This window comes from Globicephala melas, chromosome 6 (genome assembly GCF_963455315.2).
Source record: "Globicephala melas chromosome 6, mGloMel1.2, whole genome shotgun sequence".
Lineage (NCBI taxonomy): Eukaryota > Metazoa > Chordata > Mammalia > Artiodactyla > Delphinidae > Globicephala > Globicephala melas.
Genome location: NC_083319.1, coordinates 13279842 through 13293987, shown reverse-complemented (window position 1 = coordinate 13293987; position 14146 = coordinate 13279842). Strand labels below are relative to the sequence as shown.

The window sequence follows — 14146 nt, the reverse complement described above, 5'->3', positions numbered from 1 at the left end:
CCTTTTCAAGCACCACCGTACTGACAGGACTGAAAAGATGATCGCTCATAAGGGCAGAATTAATGGAGGAGGAGATATCAGTATGTAAGAGAATTCGAAAAGCTTTGGCAGATGGAGGTTGATGAAAGAGCATTGACTAAATTAGCAGAGGGCGAGATGAACCGGAAGTGAGCTGATCAAACTTTGACCTAGTCAAACTTACAAGCTTTTGTACAGCAAAGGAAACCATAAACAAAATGACAAGACAACCTATGGACTGGGAGAAAATATTTGCAAATGATGCAACTGGCAAGGGCTTAATTTCCAAAATATACAAACAGCCCATACAACTCAATACAATAAAACAAACAACCCAATCGAAAAATGGGCAAAAGACCCGAATAGACATTTCTCCAAAGAAGACATACAGATGGGCCAACAGGCACATGCAAAGATGCTTAACATCACTAATCATTAGAGAAATGAAAAAACTACAGTGAGCGACCACCTAACACTGGTCAGAAGAGCCATATGAATGGATAAAGATGTGGTACACGTATGACCCAGCAATCCCACTACTGGGCGTACACCCAGAGAAAACCATAATTCAGAAAGACACATGCACCCCAACGTTCACTGCAGCACTATTTACAATAGCCAGGTCATGGAAGCAACCTAAATGCCCATCGACAGGCGAATGGATAAAGAAGTTTTGGTACATACATACAATGGGATATTACTCAGCCATAAAAAGGAATGAAATTGGGTCATTTGTTGAGACGTGGGTGGATCTAGAGACTGTCATACAGAGTGAAGTAAGTCAGAAAGAGAAAAATATCGTTTATTAACGCATGTATGTGGAACCTAGAAAAATGGTACAGATGAACTGGTTTGCAGGGCAGAAGTTGAGACACAGATGTAGAGAACAAACATATGGACACCAAGGGGGGAAAGCCGCGGGGGTGTGGGGATGGTGGTGTGATGAATTGGGCGATTGGGATTGACATGTATACACTGATGTGTGTAAAATTGATGACTAATAAGAACCTGTTGTATAAAAAAATAAAATTAAAAAATTAAACTAAAAAAAAAGATGTGGTACGTATATACGATGGAATACTACTCAGCCATACAGAATGAAATAATGCCATTTGCAGCAACTGTATGGACCTAGAGATTATCATACTATGTGAAGTATGTCAGAGAGAGAAAGACAAATACCATATATCACTTTCATGTGGAATCTAAAATATGACACAGAATGAACTTATCTACAAAACAGAAACAGACTCACAGACATAGAGAACAGACTTGTGGTTGCCAAGGGGGAGGGTGGGGTGGGAGAGGGATAGATTGGGAGTTTGGGGGTAGGGATGCAAACTATTTTATACAGAATGGATAAACAACAAGGTCCTACTGCATAGCACAGGGAACTCTATTCAATATCCTGTGATAAACCACAATGGAGCACTTTTCATGCCTAGCGCAGCCATGGCTTGTGGTCCCAAGAAGCACCTGAAGCGCGTAGCAGCTCCAAAGCATTAGACGCTGGATAAACCAACTGGTGGGTTTGCTCCTCGTCCATCTACCGGTCCCCACGAGCTGAGGGAATGTCTCCCACTAATTATTTTCCTAAGAAACAGACTTAAGTATGCCCTAACAGGAGATGAACTAAAGAAAATCTTCATGCAGCATTTCATTAAGATTGATGGGAAGGTCTGCACTGATATAACCTACCCTGCTGGTTTTATGGACGTCATCCGCATTGACAAGACGAGAGAATTTTTGTCTGATCTATGACACCAAGGATCGCTTTGCTGCTCATCATATTACACCTGAGGAGGCGAAGTATAAGTTGTGCAAAATGAGAAAGATCTTTGTGGGGACAAAAGGAATCCCTCATCTGGTGAACCATGATGCTCTCACCATTGGCTACACTGATCCCCTCATCAAGGTGAATGACACCATTCAGATTGATTTGGAGACTGGCAAGATTACTGATTTCATCAAATTTGACACTGGTAACCTGTGCATGGTGACTGGAGGTGCTAACTGGGAAGAATTGGTGTGATCACCAACAGGGAGAGACATCCTGGTTCTTTTGATGTAGTTCATGTGAAAGATGCCAATGGCAACAGCTTTGCCACCGGGCTCTCCAACATTTTCGTTATTGGCAAAGGCAACAAACCGTGGATCTCTCTTCCCCATGGAAAGGGTATCCACCTTACCAGTGCTGAGGAGAGAGACAAGAGACTGGCGGCCAAACAGAGCGGTGGATAAAATGATCTCTAGGCAACATGAACGGAAGTCTTTGTACTTAATTAAAGACAATACTGCATTAAAAAACCACAATGGAAAAGAATATGAAAAAGAATGTATATATATGTATATATACATGTTTGTATGTATAACTGAATCACTTTGCTGTACAGTAGAAATTAATACAAATTGTAAATCAAATGTAATTCAATAAAATAAATTTTAAAAAAAAGAAAATGGGAGTGAGAGGAAAAAAATCTAGAAGCTCAATCCAGGATATCTAACATTCCAACTATTGGGAATTCCTAAAGGAGGGAAAAGAAAAAGAAAGGGGAAAGCGATCAAAGGAATCATAAAAGCATATTTTCCAGAGTTGAAGGAAGAACTCAAGTGTTCAGGATGAAAGAACCCAGCACAATGGATGGAAAAAGAGCCCCTCCGGGGCACAGTGTCATAATTCCCAAACATACCAGAGCTGTGTGGATCCGTGCTGGCATTAGCCAGGAGCCTAGGGGAAGGAAGCAGTGGCTGAGTACATGGGCCTAAGTGAGGAGATAGGAACCATGGCTCTGGAGAACAGAGTCTGGTGTTCCTGAAAATTCCTGGTGGAGAGTCTCAGCGAGAGATCCCGGTAAGAAATGGTCAGGTTACATTGAGACTAATCAGGGTGATCATGTGCTGTTCTCTGGCTACAGTCAAGACTAGTTAATGCCCTACAGGGCTGTAAAACCACAAGCAATGGGGGCGCCCAAAATCCACAAGTGAACACGTAATACACACACTATGTACACACATACGTAGTGAATGGCAAGTTGAATAAAGATGTATTCCCCCAGGTGATAGAACAATCCTGGGGTGGTCCTCTTAACAATATTCCAGTGGGACACTGGGATGACAAGTTGGGATGACAAGCTGGCCTCCTTCTGCCTTAATTCCAAGTTTGGGTGATTTTTCTGAACACCCCTTGACAATGCAAAGCACAAAGCTTCAGTGACCTGGCAGCAATGTGAGTGACTAAAGCAGGCCCACATCAGGGGACACTCAGACCCAGTGTTGAGAGACAACAGGGAGAGGTGGGGACTGGGGAGAACAGGAGAGCACACACCCTTTCTCCAGGTGTGGCTCCTCCTTGGCATCAGGGACCATTGCCATGGATTTACATACCATCCATTCTCTGCTCACCGACTCCCACACTTTTATACCCAGCTCCACTGCTCCCTGAGCCCTTCACAGGGCCTATGTCCACTTGGCATCAGGCTTGATATGACCCCAAAACCTGTTCCTCCCTTCATTTTCTAACCCACCAAAATGGCTCTGCCATTCTCCCCGTTGCTCGAGCCAAGAGCCAAATGTGACTCCCTGATTCTTGTCCATTAAAAAGAATGGATAACAGCACAGGAAACTGTAAACAAAATGAAAAGACAACCTATGAAATGGGAGAAAATACTTATAAACGATGCAACTGACAAGGGATTAATTTCCAAAATATACATACAAACACCTCATACAACTCAATAATAAAAAAAAAACCCAATCAAAAAATGGGCAAAAGACCTAAATAGGCATTTCTCCAAAGAAGACATACAGACGGCCAACAGACACATGAAAAGATGCTCAACATCACTAATTATTAGAGAAATGCAAATCAAAACTACGAGATATCACCTCATACTGGTCAGAATGGCTACCATCAAAAATGTCTACAGGGCTTCCCTGGTGGTGCAGTGGTTGAGAATCTGCCTGCCAGTGCAGGGGGCACGGGTTCGAGCCCTGGTTTGGGAAGATCCCACATGCCGCGGAGCAACTAGGCCCGTGAGCCACAACTACTGAGCCTGCGCATCTGGAGCCTGTGCTCCGTAACAAGAGAGGCCGCGATAGTGGGAGGCCCGCGCACCGCGATGAAGAGTGGCCCCCGCTTGCCGCAACTAGAGAAAGCCCTCGCACAGAAATGAAGACCCAACACAGCCAAAAATAAATTTTTTTAAAAAATGTCTACAAATAATAAATGCTGGAGAGGGTGTGGAGCAAAGGGAACCCTCCTACACTGTTGGTAGGAATGTAAATTGGTGCAGCCACTATGGAGAACAGTATGGAGGTTCCTTAAAGAACTAAAAATGGAACTACCATATGACCTAGCATTCCCACTACTGGGCATATATACAGAAAAGGCGAAAATTCTAATTTGACAAGATACATGCACCCAATGTTCATAGCAGCACTGTTTACAATAGCCAAGACATGGAAGCAACCTAAATGCCCATAAACATATGAATGGTTAAAGAAGATGTGGTATATATACACAATGTACTATCACTCAGCCGTGAAAAACAACGAAATAATGCTATTTGGAGCAACATGCATGGACCTAGAGATTATCATACTCAGTGAAGTAAGTCAGAGAAAGACAAATATATGATATGATTTTTATGTGGAATCTAAGAAAATGATACAAATGAACTCATTTACAGAACAGAAATAGACTCACAGATACTGAAAACTAACTATGGTTACCAAAGGGGAAAGGGGAGTGGGGGAGGGATAAATGAGGAGTTTGGGATTAGCAGATACACACTACTATATATAAAATAGATAAGCAACAAGGACCTACTGTATAGCACAGGGAACTATATTCTATAACTTGTAATGATCTGTGACGGAAAAGAATCTGAAAAAGAAATTATACAAATAAATGAATATTATATATATGTATATATATTTTATATGTATGACTGAATCACTTTGCTGTACACCTGAAACTAACACAACACTGTAAATCAGTTACAAAAATTTTTTAAAAAGAAAAGATACATGCACCCCAATGTTCATAGCAGCACTATTGACAAAAACCAAGACATGGGAGCCACCTAAGTGGACACCTAAGTGTCCATCAATGGATGAATGGATAAAGATGATACATATATATATATATATATTTTTTTTTACTGAATAGCATAGGCAACTGTCTTGAATATCTTGTAATAACCAATGATGGAAAAGAATCTGAAAAAGAATGTATACATATTGTATATACACACACACATACATATAACTGAATCACTTTCTGTACACCTAAAATTAACAGTATTGTAAATCAATTATAGTTCAATTTTAAAAATCATATTAAAAAAGGATGAATAGATTTGGAATGATGGTCATCATATATTATGTATGAAAGGCAAGCAGTAGATTGGTATACCCATTCCTTTAAAGAAAATTAAATAAATTACATCACATATAATAAGTTACATAGAAGAACTATGTGGAAGCAAACATATACTATTAATAGTAACTTCCTCAAAGGAATGGTGCTCAGCAGGGTGGAAGGGAGGACCTGCATGTTCTACTTTATATTCCTGTTATTGTTTGAATATTTTACGACCAGCTTTTATTTTGATATGGAGCCGTTTAAGAATAAATAAAACATATCCATATAATAAAACACTACACAGCCATTACATCTGTAGAAGAAGAATAAGTGACATTGAAAGATGTTAATAATACATTAGGTATAAAAGCTGATAACAGAATCATATGTCCAGAAGGATTCTGGCTTAGTTTTTAAAAAATCTATTTGCAAAAAGAGGTCTGGATTAGGAGATAGTAGTGTATGTAAGAGCCAGAGCTTGGGCATAAGGGAGACCTGGGTTTCAGCCTTAAGGGCTGTTGATTTGCCTATGATCTTAGGTAAATTGGGAAAGCCCTCTCAGTCTCAATTTCCTTAACTGTAAAGTAGGGATAACAGTATCTACACTATAGAGAGGTATTCTGTAAGGATTTGCTGAAATAATGCTTGTCACCCCTAAACTTAGCACCGTTACTGACACATAATAGATAAATGCTACCTGCTCTGGGAGCAATAATGATTATTCTAATAAAATCTTCAAATAATAATTATTAGGGATATATACCAAGTTGTTAACAAAACACTGACCTAGAGATAATAAATGGCTTTTTATTCCCCCCTCCCATCTCTGTGCTTAATCAGTATTTTCTAAGTTTCTTTTTTCTGACCATACTTTTGCTTTTGTAATAAAAACATATTTGAAAAATAGAATATTTCAAGCCGATAGCCAACATTATCCTTAAGAGTAAAACATAACAGACATTCCCAATGAGGTAAGAAATGACTTAGATGCAGGACTCTGCTGCGTTTCAAGGCAAAAAGGCAGGAAAGAAACTAACTAAACTATTGAGAAAGAAAAGACAAAAGTTAGGGTCATCTTCTTAGAATTTCCCTGGGAATCAACCAAAAAACGCTCCTGGTTCAGTAAAGTGGCTGAATACACAATAAATATACAAAATTGAAACTGCTTTCCCAGACACCCATTGGTAGCTATTAACAGAGTGGGCCTGTGGGTAGCAGGAGAGGCAGGTGGACAGGAGACCTCAAATCTGGACAACCTGGTGCGGCTGTACACACAGTGTGGATGGTGACCAGCCCCCAAGCCAGGGAAAGAGCCAGTCTCCAGAACATACCCCACAGTGCACCCAAGCCCCGATCTTATTCTCGTGAACAGTACAATTATACTGCACTATTACTGAATTTGCATTAAAACAGTCGTGTATTCAACATAAATGTTTAACATTTACTGCTATTTTTGTGACTTATGCCACAGCCCTTTACTCCTAAATACTGCAGTGAATATTTACTAAGATTAGAGATATTCTCTTACATAATCACAGTATAGTTACCCACCTCAATTTAACCCTATTACAGACTTTTCTCTCATCTAATACTCACATTCCAACATCCTCAGTAGAACCAGTAACATCCTTTTATACTATTTTTTCCCTCCAGCACAGGATCTAGTCTGGGGTCAGAGATTGCATTCGGCTGTCGTGTCTCTTTAGCCTCGTTTAATCTGGAACATTTCTATGACTGTTCTTTACCTTTTTTTTTTTTTTTTTGTGTTACGCGGGCCTCTCACTGCTGTGGCCTCTCCCGTTGCGGAGCACAGGCTCCGGGCGCGCAGGCTCAGCGGCCATGGCTCACGGGCCCAGCCGCTCCGCGACATGTGGGATCTTCCCGGACCGGGGCACGAACCCGTGTCCCCTGCATCGGCAGGCGGACTCTCAACCACTGCGCCACCAGGGAAGCCCTGTTCTTTATCTTTTATGACATTGACATTGGACGAATACGACCAACCATTCCTCCCCCAACCCCCACCCACCCTTTTAAATAAAAATAGTTTTGCGTTTGTCTGATGTTTCCTTGTGACTAGTTTCTAGTTATTCGTTCTTGGCCAAAATACTGCAGAGAGCATATATTGAGTCCTTCTTAGAGTAATACATCCGGAGGCACATGACACCTGTCTATCCCTCCCTGGTGATGTTAATTTTGATCACCCGATCAGGGTGTGGTCCGATCTCTCCACTGTATAATTACTGGGGTTTGTTTTATGGTCTCGCTTGCAACTAATATGCAGTCTGTGGGGAGACAGTCTGACATCATACAAATATCCTGCTCATTGCCAAAACGTCCCCCTAGATTTAGCAACCCTTAATGATTCTTGAGTGATCCAGTCTTTACTAGGATGGTTGCAAAGGATGGCTTTCCAGTTCTAGCATTTCTTCCACTTCACTGGTTGACTCAGAATTTTACTGTAGCAAAGGTCCTCCATTCTTCCTATGTATTTGCTTATCTGTTATCAGTGTGGGCTCGTAAATGTCTGTTTTTATGGGCTTATAATTCATTACTCTACTTGATTGTTTTGGTGCTCAAACACTCCCAGATTTGGCCACTGGGAGCCCCTCCAAGCCAGTGCCTGTGTCCTGTGACACACCCTCGATGTGGTTTTTGAACATTCCCTTACTTTCTAGCCTCACGAGATGTCCCAGGCTCATCATGTACCTACCCTGCCCCAGCTCTGGGATTAGTCATTTCTCTGAGGAACTCTGGGGAATGGAATTACAGACCAAGAGCTGAGAGCTGCTAGAATATCCTTCCTTCTTGACCTTTTCAGCAGACAGAGCTAGGAAATAAATGTAGAGTGTGTGTGTGTGTGTACAAATATACATTCAGGACTTCCCTGGTGGCACAATGGTTAAGAATCCACCTGCCAGTGCAGGGTTCGGTTCCTGATCGGGGAAGATCCCATATGCCGCAGAGCAACCAAGCCCACGCGCCACAACTACTGAGCCTGCGCTCTAGAGCTTGCCAGCCAGAACTACTAAGTGCGCATGCTGCAACTGCTGAGGCCAGCATGCCTAGAGCCCATGCTCTGCAACAAGAGAAGCCCGCACACCACAACGAAGAGTAACCCCCACTCGCCACAACTAGAGAAAGCCCTCGCGCAGCAGCAAAGACCCAATGCAGCCAAACAAACAAACAAAAAAAATACATTCAAACACATATACATGTGCACGTATATATACACATTTTAGAAATCATGAGTTTGCATCTATATCTCCAAATCCATGGAATCTGAAGTTTAACAAGTGTTCTGAGTGACGCCTGCGATCAGAGGAGGGGGAGGGGGAGCTGCTCCCGGACCCCTGCCCCCAGTGGGAGGGGTGTGGGCACAGCCTGTATGGAGGAACGGACAAGCATGCCAACCTGGAGGGCAAATTCCCAGGGAGATTCCTTCCTGGACTGTTGTCTCCACTGGCAGTGAGTCTTGCTTTGCTCTCCACGGTCCACCAAGCCTTAGCGTACCAGTCTGCAGAAGTCTCTCCGTAGGTCCTGAATGATGTTGAAGTAACTCAATGATGCTTCTTCAACAAATGGGAGCGTGCTGCTAAGAAGAAGGAGGGACTTTGAAAAGAAGAACTGGGGATTAAAGCATATCATTGCTAAGAGCAAAAAACAGAACACGTGTGCTTAGAAGTCAAAGTCGTGGTCCATGCTAGAACTTCGGCTTGAAGAATTATCTAAGAGTATTGCAAAAGACAAATAATTGGAAATCTGGAGAAATAAACAATCATACTAGCAGAAAAGCAGGCAAAGGATATGAAATGGCAAGTCACAAAGAAGCAATACAAATGGACAGTAAATAGGGGAGAATATGCCCGTTCGAACTAGTAATTCAAGAAAAGCAAATGAGGACAGCAATGAAAATATGCTTTTGGTCTAACAGTGTTTAGGTAATAGAAACAAAAAAGGAAACAACCTAAGTAGAGAAAAATATATAAAATATATTGAGAAAATGTAAGCGCTGTGATTCTGCTGCATCAGGTATCACATCAGATTGTCAAGGTGAATTTGTTTTGTTATTAGGCTGTAGGGTCCAAGTTTATTCAACTTTGTACACTTAGCACCTAACGATGCTCGGCACAAAGTAGGTTCATAAAGGGAAAGGTCATATTTCTTGACCACAGAGCAATAAAAGTAGGAATTAATCACAAAAGTTTATCTGCCGCTTGGAAATTCAAAATGCATGTAGAAGCGTGTGTGCAAATGTATGTGTGTGCGTGTAGGTGTGAGAGCCAGGGACACTAGGTGTGATGGGTGTGGCGTGGGTCCGTGTGGGTAGATATCGCCTACACGTTGGGATGGGATGTGTGTGTTTGAGCGTGGTTCTGTCCAGGTGGTCTGTATATCGGTGTGCACACGTGCTGGGCTGCACCCCACGGGCCTGCAAGCCTTGCAGTTGTCCAGCCTCAAGACCAAAGAAAGAGCCTGGAAACAGCCACGGAGACATCAGTGGTTTATTGGACAGGGGATCTTACACGTCCAAAACAAAGGGTCCTGGAGCAACACTCCACGGTGTACAGCAGACGGCAGGTACGACACGGCAGCCATCTCGGCTACTCAGGGGAGAAGGAGGCTGCCATTTACAGGGGAACTGACGTCAGGTTGGCTCATCAGTCACCAGGGAAACCGCGGCTGGGGCCCATCCCTCACCGCCCCTCTGGTTAATGACCATCACCATCACGAGGGCAGTTGTTTCCCTTTAAGAAACTAGCAGGTGGAGCCGTTCTGGCCTAAGGACTAGAACAATTACTAGCTGGGGAAGGGGGTAAAGATGCTCAGGTGATAGCGTGTAGGAGAAGCAGGGCCTGGTCGAGCAGGGGACGTACAGAGAGCAAGAGAGCCGCCATCTTGAGTGGCCTGACCACACACTCCCCCGCTACGTCCCCTGCGCGACCCTTGCCATCTGGCTCGCCCCTCTTCCGCAATATCCCTGGGGTCAGGTATGCAGAGGGGCACTGCAACCAGATACCACACGTGCGATACAGACACAGCACCTAACCAGTATCAAGGGTAAGGCACTTATCCGGTCAATTTTTCATGGGAGTCCAGAGCAGGACGACAACGGCATCTCGCTGGAGACCCAACAGTCAGACTCCTTTTGCAGTGAGGCAGCCGTTGTTGCCCAGTCCGTAACCGGATGCCTTCCGCCCAGACTAGGGACCTAAGATGCTTAACAGGCGCGGTACAAGGGATATCGCGACCACTGAGCAAAATACGAGCGGTGACAGCATGCTGGGCTAGCACCACCCCCGCCTGCGGTTATCGCCCTGGCCTGCAGTGCCATGCCACGGAGCAGGCACATGGCAATCGACCGCAGGGCTAATGCAACGCTGCTTTCTCCAGCAGGCAAAATCTGTCCTGTTCCCCACGGGGCAGGGAACCCAAATCACCAGGGACTACCTGCCAGCCCCAGGGCCATCTTATAACGCGCCCCCCGGGGGCAGATCGCATGGCAAGAGCAGAAGTGAGTTATTGTCCTGGCCCATAGCTGTCGCCGGCTCTTTGGTGGTCGAGAGCCGTAGTCGGATGGGGACTAGTTGGCTCTGGTTAACATAGCGTAGGCACTGGGACGACGGCTCCTGGGATGCTCAGTGATAGTTCCGGGCTTGCGTTAGCCTGCTGATCCACAGCTGAGGGCGGGTTCCCATCCCTATATGGTTAACTGGCCCAGCAGCCTATCAGTTCAGCCGGCGGCACTGGGGCTGGAGGGCGGGTGAAAACGGCAGCGTGTGGCATTCTTAGCGGCCCATTCCTCAACTTCAGGGCGGGTCCCTTGGTCACCAGTGATATTCATAGGGGTCCCGTATGTCACACACAGCTGTTCTAGACCCCCCAGTGGTGGGTTTTGCATTGCTCAACAACGTGGGTAGGCCTTTTGTAATGGCTTCCACCTGTTACGACACACCTAGGCTGCACGTAGCTCTGCCCCCCCCCCCCCCCCCCCCCCCCGCAGCTGGGACCAGGAGCACCAGGGTACCTAGTATTTTGCCATTGCCCCAGGCCTCAACCACTCCTTCCGGGTAACTGGCCACAGGCCTGTCTCTGAAATAATATCCCTAAAGGCCGTGTCTGTAGCCGTTGAGGGGTGGAGGGTGTGGGTATCTCGTCTTGCCCAACCGGAGAACGCCTAAGTATTTGATAGCTAAGCCAGGTCTGTACGCACCAGCCATCCCCGTGCAGTCAGATGAGCCGGGAGCACGGGGCTGCTACTCTTAAACTGGAGAGCGAGGGTAACAGAGCATCGTCAGTGTAGTGGAAGAATAGGGCATCTCTTACAGCGGTCAGCTGTCGCAGGGCCCCAAGTGCAGGGGCGGCCCCCGCACCGCGCCCCTCCCCGATCACCACACAGTTTGCGGTTCCCCCCCGTCCTTACCTTCCAACATCTCGGCGTTCACAGGAGTTTCCTCGGCTTCCTCGGCTTCCTGGCCGACAGCAGTTGGGCTGCACCCCGCAGGCCTGCAAGTCTTGTAGTTGTCCAGCCATGAGACCGAAGAAAGAGCCTGGCAACAGCCAGAGACATCGATGGTTAATCGGATAAAGTGTCTTCTTGCACGTTCGAACCAGAGGATCCTGGAGCAACACCCCACCGTGGGCAGCAGGCGGGGCACGGCAGCCATCTTGGCTACTTGAGGGAGAAGGAGGCTGCCGTTTATAGCGCAATTGACGTCAGGTTGGCTCATCAGTCACCAGGGAAACCAGCAGCTGGGGCCCGTCACGCACGCATTTCGAGTTAACGACCATCTAGCCTAAGGACTAGAACAATCTCTAGCTGGGGGAGGGGGTGATGATGCTCGTGTGACAGGGTGTAGGAGAAGCAGGGCCTGGTCGAGCAGGGGATCTACAGAGCAAGAGAGCCGCCATCTTGAGTGTCCTCACCATATAGTGATGTGTCCCAGTTTAGTTTGTACAGGGCGGTGGTCAGGGTGCGTGGCACGTGCCGAAGGCAGCAGCTCAGGCCCGTGGGGTCCCAGGAGGTAGGGCGGAGGCAGATGCCTCGTGCCGTGGCCAGGCTGTGGGCGTCAGCGGCCGAGTCCCTGGCTGGCCTGTCCATAGGTCCTGCTGCAGCTGTGGCCAAGGGCCACGGCACACAGGGGCGGGGGTGGGGGAGCAGGGAGACACAGGATGAGGGCTGGGGGGGCTGCGGGGGTGGGCAGGAGGCCAGCGCAATGCCTCCAGACCATCTCTCTGCAAGCAGCACTCACAGTCAGCCCCCCGCACGGGTCCCTGCCCCGCTACCATCTCCCTTCCGGCTCATCCCCTCCTCCTTTCAAGCTATAGCCAGGGAGTGAGTTCAAGGTCCTCCCACTCCCACTGGAGGTCTGGGGAACCAGTCCTGGCAAGAGGAGGGGGGCAACGTGTTCACTGCAGGAAACGCGCAGGACGATCGCCGCCTAATAACTCAGCGCAGATTTCCGAGCAGCACGGCGTCTCCCGGGCTCCGCGGGCCGTGGAATTCAATATGATATGCTTCAGCCTGTCAGCTAATGGGCTGCTGCTGGAGGCCACGTGATCCAACCTTCCCGGGATGTTAAACGATGCTGAAAAGTGGCCCAGATTTATCCAGCGGCGCAGTGTGTGTCCCTGCCTGTGGGCGTGTAGGGAAATGACAAGTTATGAAAACAGGTCTTTGTGAGCAAGGTGGGCGGGGACAGGGTTTTCAGGGCTGCCCCGTGCCGGGGTCGTCGCCAGCTCACCCAGGTGACACACTGCTCCACGACATAGAGCATCAGTTTCCCCACCTGTTAAATCCATTATTTGATTACTATCCCCTCTCTAACCTGTCATTCATTCCCAGAACATTCCACCTACTAGGTACTGAGTTGTGTGCTAGGTGCTGCCAGGGCTGCCAGTGGGATGGACAAGGCCCTGCCGTCCTGGAGGGAGGGGAGAGGGCATTAAATAACCGTCATGAGGAGCGCCATCAATTCTCACGGCCCTTTATCACCGGGGCCGCCGCCAGCTTCCCATCGCCGGGATCCCTGCACACCGTCCCACTCCGTGGTCCACCCTCCAATCCTAAGCTCAGTTGTCTGTCAAACCACAGCCCCGACCACAGTGTCCTCTGAACGCTCTCCAGTGGCAAGGAGGACATCTTCAGGGTGGCCTGCACTGCCTGCAGGGCTGGCCCTCTGCCAGCCTCCCCTGCCCCACGCCGTCCTCGTTCTCTGAGCCGGATCTGTGCGCAGGGCCTCCCTCCGTGCTGCCTCCTCTCTGCTCTTAGTTAACCCCCGTCCATCTCGCAGCATCAGGTGGGCAGGGCCATGTCTGGTTTTGCTCATATCCCCACCTCCCCAGGGTTGGCACGGTGCTGGCAGGAAAGGGAGAGGGGTGAGCCAGCTGAGCAGGCCTTAGCCAGGTCACAGGGTCCCTGGCAGAGGTACGGACCCCCCACAGGGCACAGGGCACGGGAATCCAGAGGGGCCACAGGAGCCAGGCAGGGAAGTGCAGCTGTGAGGATCGTTATCTGACTCACGTGTTTAAAGGTCCCCAGGATGCAGGCGAAGGACTGATGGCAGCTGAGCAGTGGAGGTGGGTGGCGCGGCAGGAAGTCCTGCAGGCGCCCCGGGGGGACGGCGCGGGGCTGGGGAGCCGTGGGTACCTTCCCCGCTGGGGGACGGATGGAGGGCTGGCCCAGATGGGGGCTGCCAGCGAGGGTTTGGGGTTTAGGAGGAAGGACCTGCTTTAGAGCCTACATCCCACTGGCCCCTATCGACC

At 47.5% G+C, this 14146-nt stretch overlaps 1 protein-coding gene and 1 pseudogene across 7 annotated transcripts in view; one reads left to right on the top strand and one right to left on the bottom strand.

Annotated features, from left to right (window-relative positions):
- The first annotated feature begins 1470 nt into the window (after positions 1-1470).
- On the top strand, positions 1471-2525 carry LOC115854376 (small ribosomal subunit protein eS4, X isoform-like; annotated as a pseudogene).
- A 6070-nt stretch (positions 2526-8595) lies between these two features.
- Positions 8596-14146, bottom strand: part of TTLL11 (tubulin tyrosine ligase like 11) — a 265307-nt gene continuing 259756 nt past the window's right edge. For 2 of the 7 annotated variants that reach the window (XM_060300487.1, XM_060300496.1), the window contains 2 exons: positions 11805-11931; positions 8596-8975 (listed from right to left, as the gene is read on the bottom strand). In XM_060300487.1, the coding sequence (XP_060156470.1) occupies positions 8885-8975; positions 11805-11931 (218 nt within the window). In that variant the 3' untranslated portion in view covers positions 8596-8884. The other 5 variants (XM_030858766.2, XM_060300490.1, XM_060300489.1 and 2 more) reach the window with 5 other exon arrangements.